A 24,644-nucleotide genomic window follows, 5' to 3' on the forward strand; every position below is an offset into this window, starting at 1 on the left:
CACACACACACACACACACACACACACACAGAGGTATGCTGTTTCATAGGTCATGGTGATCTCGTTTAATTAGGGGACTATTAAATGGTCAAAATAATGAAGATGTGAAAAGAAGTTAAGCCATTCAAAAGGCAGAAGTTGGACAGGTGAAAGGGAGATGGCACAGATTAAACCACGAATATGAAAAAAGAGAGGAAGAGGGGAAATTTGTGACACTTCTCTGGGTATTCTGTGGTTTCGCACTTGTCCTACCCTGGGCGAGTCCCTTAAATATTCTTAGTCTACGCTCCTTATCTATAATATTAAGATAGTAATGCCGGTCTACCCACTGAATTCTTCTCCTCCTCCTCCTTCTTTTAAAGGATAAACAGAACCCAGCAAATGAAGCACAATTTAAAAAATTTTCAATTGGCTACTTTTCAGCCAAAATGGGCTTTCAGAAAACTAAAAACTGCAAACTATTACCAGTATCTGAAAAAAAAAAAAAAAAAAAAAAGTAAGCATAATACTATATTCTAGAACTGGGTAAAACAGAAAGCAACTCTAGCCAGCTAGAAGCTGAAAAATATTCCTGGGCAGGCACTTACCTTGGAGACTTGTCGAAGCCACCTTAAATACTCTGTGAATGTATCAAAACAAATGTAGTAAGTCTGGCTTTGGGGTCCAGAGGAGCTAAATGCTAAACAGTGCTGGTGCTTTTTCACTTCTTCTACCTATAAAAACAGAGACAAACACACATCAGAAAAGCAGACCACTTACATAGTTCATTAACCAAACCTTAGGTCAGTGAGCCTACGTAGATTGCATCCTTCCCTATATATGTTCCTCTTAATACTTAAAACATGTAAGTTCCTGAGTCTGACTAACCAATTTGAATTACAAGGAAATCGAAAATGGGGAGTTTTGCCTTCTTTAGATTTCCCCACAGTAGTGAAATTCTCTTCTTCCTGTTTAGATTGGAACAGATGCCCTTTCTTATCTTTCTATAGCCTCACAATAGGGTGTTGGGGTTCTTCCTTCCTTTGGGAGGAGTTTCACTTAAGATTGATTTAAGGATTTTTACTGCAGATGGATTTTTACTTTGAGGGAATTAGGTATTTCTATGCATTACAACCTTTTTAAAAAGAGGTCTTCAAGCGTGTTAAATAAGTTTTTAAAAATTTAATGTGAAATTGAGATTAACATGAAAGAAAACCCCATCGTAAGAACTTTCAAGTCCTAATAAGGCAGTGATACACTCAAATCAAATTTCCACTCCTAGTACATGCTTCCTAAGCAGGAAAAGTGAGACAATAAAGTAACATGGTATTCCACAAGCTCCTATGCCTGTTACAAAACCAATCACAAGTCATAAAGAAAGGGTAAAGAATTTTCAAAAAGATCGGTAACACAGACCATGTTCTAGGACCAAAATGAAATTAAAAGTTAGATGTCAATAATAAAAAATCCATTTAAAATCCAAGTATACTGAGAAAACTAGTAACACACTTCCAAACAACTTACAAAGAAAAAAAAATGTAATAGAAATTTAGATAGTCTTAGAACTGAATTGTTAAAAAAAAATACTACATATAAAAATTTGTGGAATGCAACAAAAGCAATACATAGAGGAAATTTTATAGTTTTATATGCTCATATTAGAAAAGAAGGCAGAAAATTATTTTCATTGGCAGGTGTCTCAAGAAGTTAGGGGAGAAAATACCAAACCAAAATCTGAATAAATTCAAACCAGAATAAAGGTGATAATAAAAAGCAGAAATCAATGTCATGAAAACCAAGTATACAACAGAGAACATGAACATTAACAAAACACTGGTTTTTTGAAAAGGCTAACAAAGTAAATGTCAATAGATATTGGTTCATACCAATTGAAGACAGACATAAATAACATTAACAATGAAAAGAGAGATATGACTACACATTAAACAGAGATTTAAAAGAGCATTATAAACAATTTTGTGGCAAAATCTTAGAAAAATATTAACACTAAATCAAGAAAAAAAACAGAAGGCCTACACAGTCCTATAATCATTTAAGAAACTGAATATTTAAACAAACTTTTTCTCAAGAAATATCAGGCCCATGTCATTTTATAGATGAATTCAACCAAAGTTCCAAGAAACAGATCATTCCAAATTTGTGCAAACTCATCCACCCAACAAAAAATGAAGAAAAATACCCCAAACTATTCCATAACCAAAAACAGACCAGAGCAGTAACAGAAAAAATAACTATAGGCAATTCTCAGATATGAACTTATCTAGAACAAAATGTTGCATCAGAATCCAGAAATACAGAAGGAAAAAAACTATGTCAAGAACAAATGGGATTTACCTCAAGAAAGGCAAGATGATTTAACATTATTGGAACTATAAAATCATTAATCACATCAACAGATTAAAGAAAAAAACCAAATGATCATCCTCACAGCTGTACAAAAAGCATTCAATAACATTCACTATTCATGCATCATTCATGATAAAAACTGCTAGCAAACTAAGAATGCAAATAACAACTCAAGTTGACAAAGTATATTTATCAAATATCTAAGGCAAACTTCAGTGTTAATGATGATATACCACTCTCTCTAAGATCAGAGAGAAGACAAGTATCTACTGTTTTTACTAAATACTGTACTAGAGTCTGGGCCATTACAACAAGACACAAAAATATATTAAAGAAGAAAGAAAAACGTCATTATTTGTATATTACATGATTAGCTACATAGCAAACTCCAAAGATTCTATAAACATTACATTAGAATAAATAAGACAGTTTAGCAAAGTGGCTGGATATAAAATCAATACTCAAAAGTCAGCTGCATTTCTATACACTAAAGACAAAATATTGTTTTAATGCCATTTAAACTAATCAACATTGACAGAAATCAGACCAGTGATTTCTGGGGGATGAGGAAAAGTGAGAGAAACAGACTGGAAGGCAAGGGGTACAAAAAGTACAAGGAAACTTTTGGGGGTGATACGATCGTTCTTCTTCACTGTGGTGATGGTTTAATGGGTGTATTTAGCTATCTATACTGTTACCAATTTTTTATCAAAATGTGCAGTTTATTGTATGTCAATTATACCTCAGTAAAGTTTGGTGAAGATGTAGAGAAACAGAATGTACACTGATGTGAGTGTAAAATGGTGCAACAACTTTGGAAAACAATTTGGTATCATCTTGTAGCATGTGCATATGCCCTACAGTCCAGTAACTGCACCAAGTACGTATCTAAGAGCAGTACCTCCCATGGAGGTCATTTATTATAAGGGTTTTGAATTAAATAGTTCACTGTACATTGTGCAGTCTAATACTTTGCATGACATTTTACTTACTGAGCCCCTGCCCCGTAAATACCAATAATGTCCCCTTGCACCAAAGATATTGGTGTTAACCAAACATACTACTTTCCACATTTCCCAGAATTTCTGCAATTAAGGTGAAGTCATGTGACTAGTTCCAGCCAATGAGCCATGAGCAGAAGTGGCATGCGTCACTTCCACATCCAAATATACAAGAGCCAGTTCACGGCTCTCCAGTTATCTCTTCCTTGCTTAAGTACCAAAGGAAGGTTGCATGTTCCAAATGTTATAAGAGAGCAGAGAGGGCTGGGTCCCTGTACAGTGATGTGAAAAAAGAAATCTCTACCAACCGAGAGTGAACAGTTAGTGGAATAAGAAAAAAGTTAAGTCACTGACATCTGGGGGGATTTGTCACCATAGCATAACTTAGCTTATATCAACTGATACGTTAACTGTTCAATCACTTCACAATCAAAACACTTGCACATATTATCAAATGTCCACTTTGGGCACAGTAACTCTGGCTAAGAACTATTGCCCTAGAAAAATTACTTGGATACCAGGAGACATATCAACATAAGACCATTTTGGCAGAATTATTTATAATAACAAAAAAACTAGAAGCAATCCAGTATCCAACAGGAAAATTACTTAAGAAATTATGAGAATTTAGAACACTTACGGAGGGGAACATTATACAAATGAAAACCATATTCAGAAAGCAACACAGAATCTTATTATGAAACACAATACTGAGTGAAAAAATTCAATCACAGAAGCCCACACACGATATGATATCAATTTTATTCCGATCAAAAAACAAGCAAAACATAGTTACATCATAAAACTTATTTTAAAAAAGAAAATGATGAATACATATTCTAGGACAATGGGTGGATGCCTTTGGGGTTAGGATTCGGGGATACCAGTGGGACAGATGTAAAGAGAATACAGGTAGAAAACTATGGGTATGATTCCTAAACTGAGTAGCAGTAGTAGGTAAATGGTTATTCAATTTATCATTCATCATAATTTAACAAATATTAAGTAAAATATTAAAATGCCATATCTAAAAATCTATGTTAAATTCTACAGGAAAAATTAAATATAATGTAATACTTGCACAATGAATAGAAATTTATCTGTTAAATCTTTCCCAACAATTAAATTTTAAGAGTGCTTCATTTAGCTTCATATTTGGAATTCAACATTTGAAAAAGTAAACTAATGATCATGCTCAAGGAGTGGGTCTGATTTATCAGCAATTGTTGCTATATTATGGCCAATCTATCTCACACTTCATTCTAGTCTTCTTCATAAATATTAAAAACACAAACCCAAAAACCTTCCATTTGCCCTCAGCTTTTCCTTTAACAGAATAAAACGGAATGAGCAGAATGAAAAAAGGAACAGATCAACATTAATGAAACCTCAGACTGCAAAGACTGAATTATTTTTCCCTAACTTGGTCAACAGGTTTTAAAAGACTGTTTTTCAACATACTCAATTATTTTTAAAGGCATAGTACAAAACAGGTTTTACAAGGTTTGTCTGTGAGAAAAGGAAGCCATTTCAATTCATTCAATGGTAGAAGTCCATCCAATAATAGGCCTGGGAAACACGACAAGTCTCTAGCTTTGAATGAAAATGCTAATTATAATGCGATCTTCTGACCTTATCTGAACATTCCACTACTTTCCTGCCTCTGCTTCTCTGAGCACAATAATCTTTCTGGTCATCTCCTTCATATGGCAAAAGATTTTTCACCCTTCAAGTTCCAACATAATTGCTACCTCCTTCATCACAAAATTCCCCAATTCTCCCAGAACAAAATGTAATCTCTTCTTCCACTCATCTCCGGCACTACTTCTTTGCATCTCTCTTAGAGCAGATACTGTTGTGCCCATCCTTCATCTCTGGATAGTAAAATTATAAGCAACTCAAAGGGAGGGATGATGACTTACCCATCTTGGTATTCTGCGACACCAGGCTAAGTGGCCTCCCCACAGAGGTTATTTAATAAATAGTTATATTAATTTGCCTAAGTAAATGCCTAACATCATAGAGAAGAAAGAGACTGTTGACCTAACAGTGCATCAAGGATTAAATATGCATTTTTAATAATGACCTATTGAAGTAGTAATGATGACCAATAATTCAGAATTCAGTTTAAAGGACAAAATCTTCAGTAATAAGACACCAGTAATTCTTCAATGCTCAGACAAAAGTTAAGTAATGGTTTCAAGATAGATGACTGAAATAGATCTAAATATACCTTGCAGCCTGGTCAAAATCTTTTTTAAATGATCAAGTATTATTAGTCTTCTTAGGATTAGAATGTATAATAGCAGAGGGGTGGGTAGGGAACTGACATGGGCTACTAACATAAGAAAGACTAATTTAAATTATGAATGAAGAATGAATTTTCTCCATAGCTGGTGAATAATAAAGCCATTTACTGCACACATCTGATTTTACCTAATTCATTTCTAATCCCTGGAATAAGCAGATCAAATATTTGCCAATTTTAAAAAGTTCACTTCAACAAATGTTGGTGTTTTATTTTTCCCCTCTATTTATATCCTCCATGTTCTTTCTGCCTTCTTTCCCATGCCCATTCGGGGAGGAAAACAGTAAAGAAAATATTTGCTTAATATGTCCCCAATTTTCACAAACCTTTTCTTCATCCAAATTTGCCTTCCCATTTATTAAGAGATTATCATATCATTTATTTTTGTTTTGATTTTTTTTAATGTTTAATTTATTTCTGAGAGAGAGAGAGAGAGAGAGAGAGAGACAGCGTGAGCAGGGGAGGGTCAGAGAGAGAGGGAGACACAGAATCTGAAGCAGGCTCCAGGCTCTGAGCTGTCAGCACAGAGCCTGATGCAGGGCTTGAACCCATGAACCATGAGATCATGACCTGAGCCGAAGTCGGATGCTTAACCGACTGAGCCACCCAGGCGCCCTGAGATTACCATATCATTTAAACATCAGGAAATATTAACATATAATTATGGTAATGATACATCTACTAACACTTGAGAACTAATAAATGGATATGGCAAAAAAAGACTGTAACATTTTCCCCAAGCAATTTGGTGCTTTCTATTTCATAAATGATAGGAATAAAATAATCAACATGCCCAAAGAAAAGCAGCTAGTAATGTTGGGAATAACTATCAGCCATATCACAGCTGTTTTCTGAAACAAGTTGACATTTCAATTTCAAAAATCATGAATGGCTAACCTGATAAACTAAAATCTGCTAACTTCACTGGTCACTAAACAAAAATAAACAGAGAAGTATGGCAAAGTTGGATCAAAGATTCATGGAAGTGAGAAGGAGTCTAACCTTTGGTAAGAATGCTTGAACGATCCTTAAGCCCTGGAATTAAGGATCATTATTCTATCCTACACAAGATACACTCAAGATATCAAGAGATATCTACTAATAAAGAATAATTTATCATCTACAGCCTAAAATATAATACTGACTTTTAGTTGCTCTGTTTCAGGTCTGTAAATAACATGCATGTACCAAAAAGTGATGATCACCAGGGCCTCACGTGAGCCAACACATGTTATTGCCACAACTCCACCATCCAACAATGCTCACTGGGGGAGCGCAACAGGAACTGAGTAAGACCTCAGATGAGTGAAAACCATGGACCGCGTATTATAGAAATGGCTCAAAGGAAGCTTAGTAACACTGGGGAACCAGTTAGCATTTTGTTCGTTTTAAACTTACTTTTCCACCAATGAGTGGCAGAACGTGCATCTTTCCGGTCCAGCTGTCTTTCACAGATGACACTATCAGGCAGGTCCCACACAGGATGACTTGGCGTCTGGTCCATCGGTTCACTGGCAACTGCATTTTGCCTTTACGGACATTATACATTCCTGAGAGCTGAATCCGTTCAGAGCTACCAGTGCTGTGAGGTTTTCCTGAAACAAATAAGCAAGCACTTGAGTCCAAAGAAATGAGTTTCAGCTCACTGGCATACCAGATAAACCACCTGGACAACAGAGAATAATTATGGGCAACAATCTAATTTATAACGGAGCAACTCTGAAATGTGCAGTAATACAGTTATGGTAAGAACTACCACATCTACTCCACATGTCCATTTTTAACTTTAGGTGAAGAAAAGCTTTTTCCTTAAAACCTGGGGAAAAGACCATTTTAACTCCTCTGTTATAAACCAAGTGTTATTTTCTTCTATATATCCTTCACAGTTTTTGTTTGCATTTAAAAAAGGGATGACTTCAAGATTTTTATAAGTGGCTAGGGGCGCCTGGGTGGCTTAGTCAGTTAAGCGTCCGACTTTCGCTTAGGTCATGATCTCGCAGTTCGGGCCCCACGTCGGGCTCTGTGCTGACTGCCAGCTCAGAGCCTGGAGCCTGTTTCAGTCTGTGACTCCCTCTCTCTCTCTGACCCTCCCCTGCTCACGCTGTCTCTCTCTCTCTCCTAGAAATAAATAAAAAACATTTAAAAAATTAGTTTAAAAAAAGATTTTTATAAGTGGCTAAAGTTAATTTAAGTACACTAAAAAGAAAATATTACAGACCGAGATTGGAAATTAACATTCAAGACTTGACATTTAATGAAACTAATCCATTGTAATGAAATTAACTGCTGATATTTTTCTTTCTACAGCTACTCAACGTACATTTACTATTAAGGAGATGAAAAATAAATAACTTTTCTAGTAAGAAAACACTACTTGATGGCTACAGTTAAATCCTCAAAGACAGACTTAACGCCAATTCTATGAAGGCTGGTGTGTGGTGGCATTTGTGCGTCGTGGAGGGAAGATACAGAGGGAGATGCGCTGAGACTCAGAGAGAAAGAGAGCACTGGGAAAGATCTTCAGAGTCTTTGTTTCCAAGCTGGAAATGAATTTGGCAGAATGATATTCAGACAAGTCCCATCAACTGGATGGGAGAACTACTGACTCATGTGTGACAGGGTTATAAACAAGGAGAAAAGCATCCCCAGTTGCAGATACTGAATGTATAATATCAAAGAGTGCTGAAACCCACGCTCAGAAATAAATTAATGAGAGACACGTGTCCTTGAACAGGACCCAAGCCAGAAGTGTTATATTTATTTGGAAATTTGCCTAGTTGCCAAAGGCTAACAGAAGAAACATACTCAAGAGAAATTTTATTCTTATGAATATTAAAAACTAACATAAATACCAAGGAGTTTTGGTAGATGTCTAATACCTACTGGAGAAGGAAACAGGAAGAGCAGCAGCACCAAAAATAGATCTCAAGAGATCCAGACATAGTGTTGGAACCATCCCAATACATACCTTTGGGCAGAAATAACAAAACCAGCAGGTTTGAATTTCACTTCCTCTTTCTCCCAGTATATCAGAATGTTTTATAAAATAGAGACTGCACACTAAATAATTTTTCTGGGGCTGGGCCAGCATGGGGCCTAACAGTGGTTCAGCTATTTGAACTTGGTCCCCAGCAAACAACTACACAGCTGCCGCCCACAAGGGAGCTGAGGGCCCCGCTGAATTGTTCAGGCACCAGATGCTAATGTCCCACAAAGAGATAGGAAGCCCAGGAGATGTCAGATCAGACATGACTTGCCAAAGGCTGCCAGTGATGGATCAGACCACATCATTCACTTGTCCCCTCAGTACTGGTTCATTTACACCCAGAAAGAAAATGCTCAGACTCCCAGGCTAAAAGCTCCTTCCTACATGACAGACATTTCCTGTTGGAAAGAAGTTCAAGACTACTGAATTTCTAAAACCCAGTCTCCACAAATGTAATAAACTAACACAGTCTAACAAGGGATCTGATCTAAATATGCATATGTGTGAGTGCACATGCACACACACACACAAACTTACATACAGACTAATAAATGCAAAGGACACATTTTATTTGGCCCCATCTGAGAATGGCTTCAGGACACATGTTAACCTGCCACACTTATGTAGATCTGTGAAAAAGACAACAGGGGCACATAAAGACAGCCCTTCAATTCTCCCAACTCCACAAAAGTTCTAGAGAAAGTCCCAGAACAAATTACCAGATAGCATGGACTATACATCCCAGAAGGGATATATATATATATATATATATATATATATATATGGGAGAAGAATATGGACACATCAACAGAGACAGGCTTTTTATTCTCTGGTTAGAAAAATTCTCAAAGTGCCTGAATAGTCTTGGAGCCTAATGGTAAGATCAGTCTGTCCTTGGAAAGCCTTAAACATCCCAGCCTGAATCAAACCCCTCCTTGTCTTGTTCTGAGTGAATTTCAATATCCTTGTTGTCTGCTCCCTCCCTGGGTGTCCCAGATCAGACACACCCTCAGGACTCAGGACTCACTGTGTACCAAACAGAGCTCTGGGGAATACGAAGATGAATAAGCACTATATACCTAGGCAATCACCCACATGCACTCTCCTTTGCGTCAGACTTCTTTATTTTCTCCTGCCCCCTTCTGACTGCATTTTCCCATAAATTTTTATTTTCAATTTACAATTTTGGAGAACACGAAAATTTTCAGGAACATCTATACAGCAGGAGAAGTACCTGTTTTAACTATAAGACCGTTGAAACAACAGAGAAGTACGTACAAATTTGGTTGTTGCCAATCAGATGCCTTTGCTAAATATATAACACATCTATCATTGCGGTGGTTTAAAAAAAAAGACATCCACAAAATTCTTTTAAATTCTTCCCCTCAGGAGGTACAGCCTAATTCCATTCCTCTTGCATGTGGACAGTACTTAGTGACTTGCTTCTAACTAAGAGAATGTGGCAGAAGTGAAGCGACTTCTGAAACCAAGTCATAAGGGGCATATAGCTTCCTCCTGGAGCATTCTCTAGGATCACTCTCTCTGGGGAAACCAACTGCCCCGTCACAGGAACACTCTGAAGACCCTACGAGAAGGCCAACAAGGTGAGGCAGTGAAATTCCCTGCCAAACAGCCAGCAGGGAACTGAGGCCCCTTTTCAGCAGCCACATGACTGAGCCATGCAGGAAGCGATCCGCCAGCCCCAGGCACGCCCCAAGAACCACTGTGCCCAAGTCGCCTCGGCTGCAGGATGCTTGAGCCAGAACCACCTAGCTAAGCCGCCCCCAAGCTCCTGATTCAGAGAAACTAGAATAAATGTGTGCTGTTTTAAGCCATGAAGTGTTGGGGCAATAACTAATACAACTTTACTGAGTCGGTGTCACTTAGTTCTATTTACCCATAGTATTACTTTAATAACCCACTTTTCCCTAAAATAATCCACAGAATGTTATACAAATAGTGAAGGTCTACTATAATCAGAAATAGTAAAAACAAAAACAAAACAAAAAAGAGAAAACAGGAATAAAAATAACATATAAAGCAATCACAACTTCCAAAACTTTAGAGAACGGAAGCTTTTGTGATGATATGGCACCAAGAACTGAGAAAGACTGATCACTGCATAAGAAATCCATGGAAGAATTTACCATGTCCCTAGAGCTAGAAATGGTCAGGAATAAGTGAAAACATTCAACCATCACCTGACCTTCTCTACCTTTAGAGCTTAGACTGATGAAACTCTAAAGCATGTTTCTTATTGCATATAAATCCTTAAATCCTTCTTGACTACCTTCAGTGACAGAAAGACTGAATTAAATTACTTGCCTAGGGTCATTTCAAGAGCTGGCGGAGGGACTGCAACAACCTATAGCAGGGTCTAGAGACCTGAGCACTGAGTGGGCACCTGGGAATTTTGTCTCACAGCTGAAAGGCTAAACAGCCTCAGCAAGACGTGCTGGCAGGAGCTTTGAAACAGATTTAAGACTAGCTGCTTTTAACTAATGGAAATGACAACCAGCTGCTAAATAGGTTTGGGGAGGGTTAATTTATGTATCAGATCAAAATATATAAAGTCAACTGCCCAGTAAATCTTGCTTCGTACTGACAGCCACTCAACTTGATTAGGCTTATTTGTTTTTTGTTGTTTTTTTTTTTAATTTTTTTTTAATGTTTTATTTATTTCTAGGAGAGAGAGAGAGAGCGTGAGCAGGGGAGGGTCAGAGAGAGAGGGAGTCACAGACTCTGAAACAGGCTCCAGGCTCTGAGCTGGCAGTCAGCACAGAGCCCGACGCGGGGCTCGAACCCACAAACCGCGAGATCATGACCTAAGTGAAAGTCGGACGCTTAACCGACTAAGCCACCCAGGCGCCCCTGATTAGGCTTATTTGTATCCCCAAAATTGCTGTGGACCCTTCTCCCTAAGAAATCTCATGTTTTGAACCTTTCTCTAATTTCTAAATTCTTGAATACCACTAGAGCTTACAATTTCCCTTATAATAATTAAAACAGCACCTGGAAAATGTGAGCTACCCCCTCATATTCTTTTAGGTTCTGTACTCACAGAACCAATATTTTTTTTTAATCCACCAAAGCAAACTCTAATATAAACTGTAGTAAAATTAGCCATGAACTTAAAAAAAAATCCAAAAGTCAAAGTAATGAAGATGATTACTACGACATATGTTCTTTTTTATTACTGAATTTTTTTAATGTTTTATTTATTTCTGAGAGAGACACAGCATGAGTAGGGGAGGGTCAGAGAGGGAGATACAGAATCTGAAACAGGCTCCAGGCTCTGAGCTAGCCATCAGTACAAAGCCCGACACAGGACTCGAACCCCCAAACCGTGAGATCATGACCTGAGCCGAAGTCAGATGCTTAACGGACTGAGCCACCCAGGCGCCCCTGTATGACATATGTTCTATGTAATATATAACAAACAAACAATACTAAATTCAAATGCTAAATGGAAATGCTGAATGAAGACAAGTCACAGCAGAGGGCCTCAAACTTCAGCATGCACCAAAATCACCTGGAAGGCTTGCTAAAAACAGACTGCAGGACTCCACTACCCCGAGTTCCTGATTCAGTAATCCTAGATGGGGGCTGGATATTCTGTTGATGCCGTAGATCTAGGACCACCATTTGAGGCCCACTTAGTTACAGCATTAGGTTAACAATGTCTTTTCAACCAGGTGATCATGAACATTTGGTTGATAAAACTTGACCAAGGAAGCAAGTTCATCAAGCTGGGGAAAGGATGACAAAGGCAACTAGGAATGAATTAGAGAGCAGGTGCTGCCTTTATACCCCCTCATCCCTCCTCTCTTCCCTCACTTCCTGTCCTCACAAGGAACTTGATTCATCTCTCAGGCACTTTAAAATTCCCTCCATTCCATTATCAAAATTACTTCTTTGTTGTCTGAATACCTGCTACTCACATCTCTTCTTGGGATGTATGTATATTTAGAGAAGGTATTTTCTTCCAAGGTGGGTTTCATTACAATCCTGATTTCATAGAGTACATAACCCTTCCCTGCTTTATGTGTTTCTTCAGCTCCATTCCAGGAGCAATAAATGGTTAGCTGGTGTAGCCTCCCATTATTAACTTCACATTTGGCAAAGAAAATGCATTTGAGAAATGTCATCAAGTCAACCTTTACCCGTCAGGTCAATGTCTTCGCCATCTGTTCCCTCCCAGAAATGGCAGTCTCATCTCTCTGCAGAACCCGGCCGTACCTCAAGAGCCTTTTCAACACTCTTCTGAGTTTCAAAACTCTTCTGAGTTTTCTTTCCTTGAGCGATTTTTTTCCTTGGCTAGAAAAATCACTGTAACAGTTTCACTAACTTTTTATTGTCCTTTCTATCACAGTGCATGGTACACTTGTTCAGGTCCATAGGTTTGTTAAGCCTCAGCCACATTCAACATTCTTGAATTACCTACAACTTCTATTTTCTGGCTAAAAACCATCATTTTGGTAGACTGAAGAATTTTCATCACCTGCTTTCCCAGCTGGCTTTATTTTTGTCATACTTCTCCATAAAGGATAATGTCATAGGCAACAAGCATGAAAGCATAAAACACCACAAGTGAGGAGAAACAGCTGAACTTCTCAGAAACCACGGGCAACAACAGGCAGGCCTCATGGTATGCTCAATTCAAATTTTGGCCTCAGAATAATTACAAATTACTATTTACCATGAGGCTTTGGAAGCCTTGGGTGGCTTCAATCTTAAATCTGAGAATGCCTAAGGTCTAGAACACCCATAACAGCTCTCAAAAGAACAAACATATTCAGTCCCTCCTTTAGATAAAATTGTGACTTGTGTCAGAGGTGACGCAGGCTGCTGTGGGCGCAGAAATCGGGGTGATGAGGTCAGACAGTTCCATCGCTCCAGCGGAGTTTTCACTGTGAGATACTTTTATTAGGAGGGTGGTGAAGTTCCAAAGAGGCATGCACACATTCATAAGTAAATATTAAAATAAAAATTCTAAAATCAAGCATGAATGATTTGGGGATAATCCACACCACTACTCCACTTTCCTAGTAAAAAAAGTCCCCATGCGTTTGTTTCCTTTGCTGTGAAGAACAGACTTTACCCAAGATGACTTGACAAGGTTACAAGGAGCAATGTCCACACCAACACATTAAGTAAGACCCAATGTGATTCAAAATGCTTTTCCCCCCGGGTAGTTCTCTCTGGGAGGTGGGGTTAGAGCTTACAGTCTACTTTATAACACATGCTGATAATGTTAAAGTTTTATAACAAAAACAAAGATTCCAAGAGCAAAGCAATTTCCTAATTCCTCTTTACTGCATTAGATAATAGTTAACTACCTACTTTTCCCCTACAAAGTTGATTAAAGACACTGAATCTAGATTCAAACATCTGTGAGATGCTGACCAGCCAAAAGAGATCTATGTAATTATGGCATCTCATTCTGAATCTAGATTCAGATGTTCTAAAACGGACCTTAAAAACTATCTTGTACAAATGTCGTCTCAGAAATGTCTGAAACTCACCCAAACAATAACCATCCCTCAACTTATTAGGAATCTCAAAAAAAAAAATAAAACCTCCCATAATTAGCCCATTCATATATAATTTGCCTGTAGGTAACTATGGGAAACCTGAGGAGCTTTACTTTAAATCTTCTCAGAATAACACACAAAATCCACAAAGTTCCCACTTATTTTCTGTTACTATTTCAAATACAGCCCAATCATCCAAAGTTCAGAACAAAGGGTAGTAAGACAACAACAACAAAATATAATCCTATTTTCTTCATAGTATTATAAACATTTTGGTGAATTTTTCCCATTTTTTATCTATATATCATGTATATACTTATACACATCATTTTATACCCTGCTTTAGCCTCTTCAAACTGTATTACACACACTTTTCCAAGTTGTCAGTCTTTATATCTTAAAAACTTGCAAGATACTCCATAAATTATCTTTTGTTTCCTCATTTCATTACTGAGGATAGTTTCCAAACTTTCACTGTATGAAATGCTGAATCAAAGGAGCATGATTTTTTTTTTTTTTTTTACGACTCCCAATCTCTCTTTACTACTGCCAGTTCTTCCTAGGCAGCAACTCTAAATCAGCTATAAATTAGCAAAATAAGCAAAATGAGCAAGAATAAGAATGCTTCCACTACTGAATTTTTTTCCCAAAGGAATGAGTAACCTTTACATGCATCCTAAGAACATGTGAAAGAAGAAAAAGCACAGTAAACCATACTATTAATAACAATGAACCCATATCCACTACATGGAAATAGGTTTCAGATTGCTGATACTAGTAGCTATGTTTGACTACGACATGGGGAGTCTCTACTTTTTAAATGATTAAAAGAAAATAGACTAAAAAAGCAGAAGAAAAACAAACCTCTAATTTTTCTGATGAAAACTTTTAACATTTGTACATAGACAAATAGCATTCTGATTTTATCCAGCACTCTACTGTTTTCCTAGCCCCTCACCCCCCAAAAATAACTTCTTACCAAATGGAGAAAGTCAGAGGGAGGGGTTACTCTGCCATAGGTCACTAACTGGCTTTGACTACAAGAAGCAGCAAAACACTCAGGAATGGATTAAAACAAAAAATTCCCAAACAACCACAATGAAAATAGTTGTAATTGACAGTCATGTATTTTATAGTGCTTGTTATCATAAAAGCATATTTAATAAATCTTTCAGATGTAGGGCACTGATCTAATTCCTTGGTGACCAAATCACGTATTCACAAGTAAGTCTTTTGATCTTTAGAGGGTTCTAGAACCCTAGAACTCCAGTCTTCCTGGGCTTTACAGTTCCTCCAACTCACCCCATCCCATGGCTTGTTATTCCAGAGTAGGCCAAACACATAATCTAGTGTGGCTCTTTCCTATGCGCAGGTCCAAAGCCTAGTACCATATCTGGAACAGACTAAGCACTCAGCAAGTACCTCTTGCATTAATGAATACACACCTATGCTTGGGCGAAAAGAAAAACCACTTCTTAACATACATAGCTCAAATTATTAAAACTATGTAATCTATAGCTGTATGTTTGGGAAAAAGACAGGATGAAGGAAAACAGGTGGCTCAAAAAAAATTTTCTAGCTTCTAACAATTCTTCATTTATATTACAAAGGAAAACATTTGCCTGGAATTCTCAGCCAAATATTTCAAACTTTTTTTTTCTAGAAATATTAAGGGAATTATTTTTTAAGTAAAGGAAGGGAGGCGTTAACGATGGGGAAATTAAAGTCATTCAACTGTATTACAGTATGTATATAGTCTGAAATAGTCTCTCCTTATTTTCATTATAAAGTACATGAGGAGTATGATAATAAACAGATACGTGTATAAACACTCAAAGTAGATATAAACCAAAAAATGAGTAACAGAGATCAAACCAAAGAAGAATCAGAAAGGAGAATAAAGGAGAAGCTTTACAACCCATTATTCCACTGCAGGAATGATGTTCATTTATCACTTTTAGTGTCCCTGGAAACTAGAGAGCAAAACTCATTGGATGTTCAACAATCGATCCCTTTTCATCTTCCTGCATGCACATAATAACTGCATTTGTCAGCCTCTCTTAGAATGCTGTTGGAGTCTTGCAACTAGTGCTGGCCAAGAAAATGTGGGCAGAAATATATAAGCCACTTCCGGATCTGCCTATGCCATACATCCTCTTGCTCAGGTTCCTCACCCACTGACCAGCTGGATGAAGACGGTCCAGCAGGATGCTCAGGAGGCTCACGGGGGTGGAAAGCCACAAGATGGAAGGAGCCCAGGTTCCTGAGTCACTTGGAATGGAGCTGCCTAACCAGAATCAGCTACAGACTTGATCATGAGAACAAAAGAAACTTGTACTATGGCAAAGAGTAAGATAGGTATGGTTGGTTGTTGCAGTAGCTAAAATATCTCTAACAGTTATATTCAAATCAAAGTTTTACCCTAACTAGAACTGAAATAAATCGCTATCGTATCACATGAGCAAACTTCTAAAACTGGGAACACCAATATGCGTTAGTAAGTTGCCAAGCCTCCCATCCTTCTCAGGACATACAAGGGGAAAAAGGCTCTGATCAACTGTGCTGCCTGTCACATGGGAGGGCCAAGGGTAAGTGATGCTAGCACACTTCTTACAGATAGCAGAATGGCAGGCAATTCTCCAGAAGACAGGCTCTGGGCAGCAGCTGCATAGCAGGTAGAGTGGCTCTGAAAGTAGCAATGATCCATCTTTCGCTGAAAATTACTCTTGGAATCTTGATCTGTATTAGCGATGGACCTACATGCCTCGGTCTGCCATAACAAACTACCACAAATTGGGTAGCTTAAAACAACAGAAACAGCTGTAGAGTCAAGAAGTCTGAAATCAAGGTGTCGGTGGGGATGATTCCTTCTGAAGGCTCTGAGGGAGGAACTGCCCTATGCCTCTCTCCTCGCCTCTGGTGGTTACAGGTAATTCTTAACATTCCCTGCCTTATGGCAGCATAATCTCAACCTTTGCCTGTTTCCCTATCACATTCTTTGTGCGTTTCTGTGTGTATCTCTTGTTGGAAGGACATCAGTCTTTGGATTTGGGGCCAACTTTAATCCAATATGACCTCAACTTAACTTATTACATCTGCGAAGATGCTGAAGTCACATTCTGAGGTTCTGCGTGGACATGAATTTTGGGAGGACACCTACTATACTATTGATCCCTCATCTAGACAGGTCTAATTTTCTTTGGTTTTATAGTTCTTTTTCAAAACTTGATAATTAAATAGTTACAGTACTACCTTTGTTGAGTATTGCCATAGTGTATTCTCTATACAATGCAGTGAGTGTATTAAGTTATTAAAACTTATAATTATTTATAATCAATTTATAATTAATTATAATTAATAATTATTAAGTAAATAAAACCTACTTAATCATGAAGTATCCCCTAAGATCAAGCAATTAGTGTTAGCTGAACTCTAAAAAGATTGCTAGGTACAGCATGGCATTTTGACCTTTAAATGTTTAAGGCAAATGCTCCAGCGGACTAAAGTATCACGTCTCTAAGCATCATATCTGGAAATTCAAACTACTAAAGATACATGAAGCATTCCATGATTTTTTGCCTGTAGTAGGGCAAAAGCTTGGCTACAGACCAATAATTGGTCCATTAGTAAACTGTGCCAGTGCTAGCAGCTCACTTCCCTCTAAGTCAAACAAGCTTCTTTCAAAGTTAAACAAACCTCATTGTTTATTTAACTGTCTTCAGGAGAAGCCCTTAGTACTCCAAGAAAACTTAAAAACCGTGAAGATTAACCTGCAGACTATCACAATCTTACATATTTTTTCAACAATTTTACATATTTTGGTACCTACTTAAAACTCTAAATGAAGCTAGCATCCATCAATGAAATAAACCAGGAAGACAGTGAGCTAAAATGCCAACACATGTACAAACAATGTGCCCATTACTTATAAAATACTGAACAGAGCAAACTTATTGAGTGTAAACACTCACTTAACCAACACCCAGGGTAAAAATTATCATCAAAAATAGTATGCCTCACATTCAGTTACTTGTAAGACGTACTAAGAAATGCCAATACAATTTTTAATCACTTAAATGTATTCAAGGTCATCACTATAAATCATTCTCACTACCTTGGACTAGCAACTGTATATATGTAAAAGTAGAAAAGCTACTCATTCTCAATTTCCCTCTCTCCCTCATTATCTTCAATTCTTATTGAAGATTCTTATTCTCTATCCCCCAAATATATCCCAAACCAATAGCTGTCATCTTTTGCTGAGTGAACAACAAACTCTCAATTAGTTCCTTTGTTTCCATTCTCTAGGTCACTGTGGCAGCCATCCACAACCCCTGTTGTGGGATGAAATGCATTTCCCAAAAAGATATATTCAGGTCCTAATCCACAGCACCTGTGAATGCAATCTTATATGGAAATAGGGTCTTTGCAAATGCAGTCAAGTTAAGATGAGATCAAATTGGATTAAGGTAGCTCTAATCCAATGACTCCTGCCCTTTTAAGAGGAAAATTTGGGGGTGCCTGGGTGGCTCAGTCAGGTAAGCATCTCAGCTTTCTGACGTCACTTTTGATCTCAGCTCAGATCATGATCTCATGGTTTGTGAGATTGAGCCCCACGCTGGGTTCTGTGCTGACCGTGCAGAGCCTGTTTGGGATTCTCTCTCTTCCATTCTCTCTCTCTCAAAACAAATAGACTTAAAAAATAAAATAAAAGATGCTCCTGCCTCATCTTTAAAAAAAGGGAGGGGTAGGAAAATTTGAATACAGTCAACAGTCATACACAGGGAAAATGGGCATGTGACAACAGATGCAGAGACTGCAGTGATCCAGTAGCAAAGCCAAAGAACACCAAGCCTTGCCAGCAAAACCAGGAGCTAGGAAAGACCAGGAGGAACCCTCCCCCAGAGTCTTCAGAGGGACCACTTCTAGCTTCTAGAAGTGCAAAACAGGGGCACTTGGGTGGCTCAGTCGGTTAAGCATCCGACTTCGGCTCAGGTCATGATCTCACAGTTCGTGGGTTCGAGCCCCGCAGCAGGCTCTGTGCTGACAGCCAGCTCAGAGCCTGGAGCCTGTTTCAGATTCTGTGTCTCCTTCTCTCTCTGATGCTCCCTTGCTCACGCTGTCTCTCTCCTTCTCTCAGAAATAAATAAAACATTAAAGAAAATTAGAACCGTGAAATAAATTTCTATCATTTAAGGATTTTTTTTAAAAAATTCAACATTTTATTATTTTTGAGATAGAGAGAAAGAGAGGGAGAGAGAGAGAGTGCAAGTTGAGTAGGGGCAGAGAGAGAGGGAGACACAGAATTGGAAGCAGACTCCAGGCTCTGAGCTGTCAGCACAGAGCAAGATGCAGGGCTCAAACTCATGAACCATAAGATCATGACCGGAGCCAAAGTTGGATGCTTAACCAACTGAGCCTCCCAGCACCCCTAAATTTCTGTCATTTTAAGTCACCCAATCTGTGATAATTTGTTACAGTGGCCCCCAGAAAAAGGTGTCAGCAGGGCTGTGCTCCCTCCAGAGGTTCTGGGGGAGAATTCATTCCTTGCCTTTTCTGGCTTCAGGAGCTGTCAGCATTCCTTTGCTTCTAGCCAAATCACATCTCTGTCTGCAACTTCACCTTTTTCTCTGTGTCTCAAATTTCCCTCTGCTCTCTCTTGTAAGAAAACTTGTGACTGGATTTAGGGCCCCCCTAGATTAATCCAGGATAATCATCCCATCTTAAGATCTTTAGCTTAACTGCAGCAGCAAAGACCCTTTTACCAAATAAGGTAACACTCACAAGTTCTGGGGATTAGGACATGGCAGACATGTTTAGGAGCCATTACCACCTACCATACTTGGCATTGGAAACTCACAAATGTGTCTGGCAAGTGAATATACTGTTGTTAGAGAAGGGGGTGGGGGGAGGAACCGAGGAAAGAAAACTGAAGAAATGAGTAAAGGTGAGAGGTAGAGGGAACTGTGTGTTATCAAGCACTTCTCCCAGGGGCACTATCCTCTCTACTAGGTAAGATCCTATCTTTCAAGGCTCAATTCAACTGACTACTTCCCTGCAAAGCCCTCCCCCATCCCCACTTCCCAAGGGCAGAAATGTCCCACACCACTATATTTATATCTTTATCCCAACCTTCCCCACCTTACCTTCAATTTCTAGGACTATCAACTCCCTGAAGGCAGTAGCCATGACTTATCTTTCAAGCTTCTATAGTTGTCATGGTATATGAGAAGTAGGAAAAAGAAATAAAGCTAACATTTATTATTTCACATAAGCTATCTCATTTAATAAAAAAGAAACAAAGCGCTTAAAAAACTGTATTGAAGAGGCACCTGGATGGCTCAGTTAGTTGGGCGTCCGACTTCAGCTCAGGTCATGTTCTCGCAGTTCGTGGGTTCAAGCCCCATGTCAGGCTCTGTGCTGACAACTAGCTCAGAGCCTGGAGCCTGTTTCAGATTCTGTGTCTCCCTCTCTCTCTGACCCTCCCTTGCTCATGCTGTCTTTCTCTCTCTCAGAAATAAATTAAAAAAAAAAACAAAAAAACAAAAAAAAAACATCTGTATTGAAAATGGTGGAGATTTCTGTCAACTTTATCATTACAGTTAAGAAGAGGCAAAAAGGGGAATCCTAGCTGGTGTCTAAAATGTGGAAGTCCCTTAAGTGGCCACCAATACTATCTGGTACCATATGCCTTCGTAAGATAAATCGGCAAAGTCAGCACAGCAAGCAGCTCTGATAAGAGAGCACACCAAGGTCATGCTTCCGCCAAGACCTGGCCCAACAGCATGAGAACAGGCCCGATAACCTAGACACTTCAACCAGCACATCCCAGGGTTTTGTCCTATATTTGTGCTGGTTTGTCCAGCTTACAAAAAAAATATACAGCTTCTGACACCACAGTCAAATAGACAAGTAAGACTCAACCAAAACCAAAAGTGTGTACTTTCGTTTATGCCATGGCTATTGATTTCTGGTGTCTCATGGCTTTAGAAAGGAAAAACACCTTCCAATTTAGTATACAGAATAGAGTTCCCACAGTTTTAAATAAAGCCTAATGATAAATATATTGATATCACTTTAAAGAAAATATTAACATTGAAGTCTAAAATAAGAATTAAGGCGGGATTAGACTGAAAGACAGATCCTAAATTCTAGACCTGGCCTTGCCACTAACTAGCTCTATGATTTGAGAGAAGTTGTTTTACTTCTCTAGGCCTCGATCTCTCAAAAATGGACAGAAAATGGGAAAATCAGATTAGATCACTGGTTAACAAACTCTGTCCTCAATGGTATAAATCCCATCTTTCTCCCGATCCAACTCCTAATAAAGAGAGGAACACACACACACACAGGATTATCTCATTGTTAAGGGTCTTTCTTGGTACAAGGTTCAGGCTTTCTGTGATCTGCATATTAACCATTCCTCAGATACTTTTCTCCCCCAGCTGTATACAGGGCAGCTCCTAGTGCTCCCTCTTCCTGTAAATAATGATGACAGTGCCTTCAGTGCTATTATATCTGTTATCGGTGCTATTTATTTCTGTAAGAGGTCAGAAGACAGCACAAGCTGTGTCTTTTTAATGTATTAATCATTCCCATGCACAATCTGCTAAAATCAAGCAAACTTTTAAAGATCAGAAAAATGTTCCTTCCTACTCATCCAACTGCGGCATGGTAATTAAGGATCATGGTTAGGAGTCAAAGTTAATGTTAGAAGGAAAAACATGACATTTTCATTTTTATAACCTTTCCAATGTTTACCCTAAGTCTTCAGAAATACTCAACTTTTGACAGAAAACAATAGTAAAGCTATTTTGAGCTCCTCTCAAATTAATGACTTGGAGTACTGTACAAAGTTACATGGTTATGGGCTGCCTGGCTGGCTCAGTTGATAGAGCACATACCTCTTGATCTCAGGGTTGGAAGTTCAAGCCCCATGATGGGTATGGAGTCTACTTAAAAAAAAAAGTTACATGGTTATAACTTAATTTCCACTGATATCACTTGGGCCTTGCCTCCCTAAAAGTAATCCACTCATGGAGGAAAGAAAGAAAAGGAAGGAAAATTTAGTTGTTTTTTGTTTGCAGCAAGTTTTGTGTAAAAATGGAAAGGTGGTGGTTTCCAGCATTCATAGAAGATATATGTTCTTAAAAATGCAAATTTAGTACACTTATAATCCAGTCCCACCCAATTCAATTCATATTAAATGGAGTTTTACATGATCGACATGAATATCTGTATACACTGTAGTAGGCATACAAGACAACAGGTCCCAACCCTCAAAAGTCTTACAGTCTGGTAAGACAACCAGGAGAGCACAATATACTTTGATAGAGACTATGACAGAAAGAGTAAAATGTACGGGGGGATCACATTGGATACTGATGCCAAACAAATGTAATGTTTTAGACAAGTACTTAGCATTAGAGAGCTATTAACAAGCGTGCATATAATTATTGTGATGATTACATGATTCCATGCACAGATGGAATCCAAAGAATGGGCTCATCACATCAGACGTGTAACTTCCCAAATTTGTATCTCCAGCCCAGTCTTCTTGCCTCTAACTCCCATTTCCTCTGTCCAGCTGTCTACTCCATGCATCTACCTGAATATCTTCTCCCGCTTTTCCAAGATTAATCCATCTTCGGAAAAGGCAAGTCCATCTATTAAGTATCTCGGGTAAAAACCCGTGGTGTATTCCTGGACTCTTCTCTCTTACACACCCCAGATCTAATCCAAGCTCCACCTCTGCCCTATCTTTGAGATATATCCAGAACTCAACCACATATCAACCTCACTTCCATCTTCACTGGGTGTATTACCCTCATCTCTTCCAAGGATTTCTGCCATAGCCTGCTAGCTTGTCCTTCCTCACAGTAGTCTGCTATCAACAGCACCGGGAATGATATTCCTCTGCTCAAAAGCCTTCAACGACTAAGTCTGCGAAAGCCCAAATCTGTGACAGCCTAGCAATTTCTATTGACCTGGCCCTCTCCTAACTCTCTGACCTACCAGCCTCTCACATGCCCTGGCCATGCCCTCCCAGCCACACAGGCCTCCTAAGGCATCTGAACCCCCAGATATTATCTCTGGTTGTTTCTGTTCAGCCTTCCTCCCTCTACTCTAAATCACTAACTTCTCAGACTAACCACCTAAAAACCTCTATATTAATTCTGGGTTTTCACATTTGAAATTTGGAGCCTTTCACATTAACAATTATAAGCAGTTTTAAATGGCATTAATTCTTAGCTTGGCTCTTAACACTAACAAAATTAATTCACTAATTACCAGGGAGTAAAAATTAAAAATTACATCACGTAGTAGAAAGAATCTACAGGCTACATTTTCATCAGCTAGATAAAACCAGACAGCTATTAAATAGGAGTAAAAGTCCCAAGTAATAGAATAGTAAGGGAACCCACATACACATACCTTATATGCAAGGTAAACAAAAATCTGAAACTGAATTAACTTATTTTCAGAAAAAGCATGGATTTTTAAAAATCTTTATTTATTTTTGAGAGAGACAAAGAGTGCACAGTGGGGTTAGGTACAGAGAGAGAGGGAGACAGAGGATCTAAAGCGGGCTCTGTGCTGCCAGCAGAGAGCCCCACGTGGGGCTTGAACCTATAAACCGCGAGGTCATGACCTGAGGTGAAGTTGGATGCTTAACCAACTGAGCCACCCAGGCACCCCATGGATCTCTTAAAACAACACCCAAAGTATGGATCACTACTAGAACCAGATATTTTCAAAGCCGTCTCAAGCCTGGTCGATTCTTTTTATGAAAACCTTACTAAGAAATATTTCAACTTCTTTGTTTAATAGAATAGTTTCTTATCTAAGAAGACTCCAGTAAGAATTTGGAAATTTGAGGGGAGAGGAGTTTTTCAGATTTGTTATATTTGTTGTAATGGAATTCAGCCTATATAATTATAATAAAACACATATTCCCTTAACATCTGTATTTAAATCAGAAAACCAGTTCTTATCCACCCTTCAGGGGCTGCTTAAATATCTCACACTTCTGCCCTTTGTGCCTACTAAATTAATTTCTCTTTCATCTGTCTTCCCGTTACACTCTACATATACTTTATACTTAAAATACACTTCATATACAGTTAAGATTATTAACTTTCCTATCTTCTGTTAGTTCAGAAATCATGCCATTCACCAATACTATATTCTCAGAGGGCCTAGGTCAATAACAAACACTCAGTAGACATTCAATAAAAGTCTAAACAAAGTAACTGGAGATAAGAAAATAAGAGATTGCTTCAAATGATGAGAAAAATTCATTTTATATATGGTATTTTCTAAAAATAGACTAGATAGAAAAGAAAGAGGAAGAACATTTAGCTGATGGACTATACATAACTTGTCCTTCATATGCAAAATGGCAAATTTAAAACTTTTTGTATTTTTAGGAGCAAAGAAAAACTAATTACCAGTTATGGATACAGAAT

At 38.3% G+C, this 24,644-nt stretch overlaps 1 protein-coding gene across 1 annotated transcript in view; it reads right to left on the minus strand.

The window, feature by feature from the left end:
• The window catches only part of PHLPP1 (PH domain and leucine rich repeat protein phosphatase 1), a 209,224-nt gene that overhangs the window by 99,811 nt on the left and 84,769 nt on the right, over positions 1-24,644 (minus strand). The window contains exons 2-3 of the mRNA XM_039251897.1: positions 7,054-7,250; positions 588-713 (exon numbers count right to left, since the gene is read on the minus strand). Coding sequence (XP_039107828.1) covers positions 588-713; positions 7,054-7,250 — 323 coding nt within the window. The remainder of the gene's footprint in view (positions 1-587; positions 714-7,053; positions 7,251-24,644) is intronic.

Source organism: Hyaena hyaena, unplaced genomic scaffold (assembly GCF_003009895.1).
Source record: "Hyaena hyaena isolate Hyena2069 unplaced genomic scaffold, ASM300989v1 scaffold_399, whole genome shotgun sequence".
Taxonomy (NCBI): domain Eukaryota; kingdom Metazoa; phylum Chordata; class Mammalia; order Carnivora; family Hyaenidae; genus Hyaena; species Hyaena hyaena.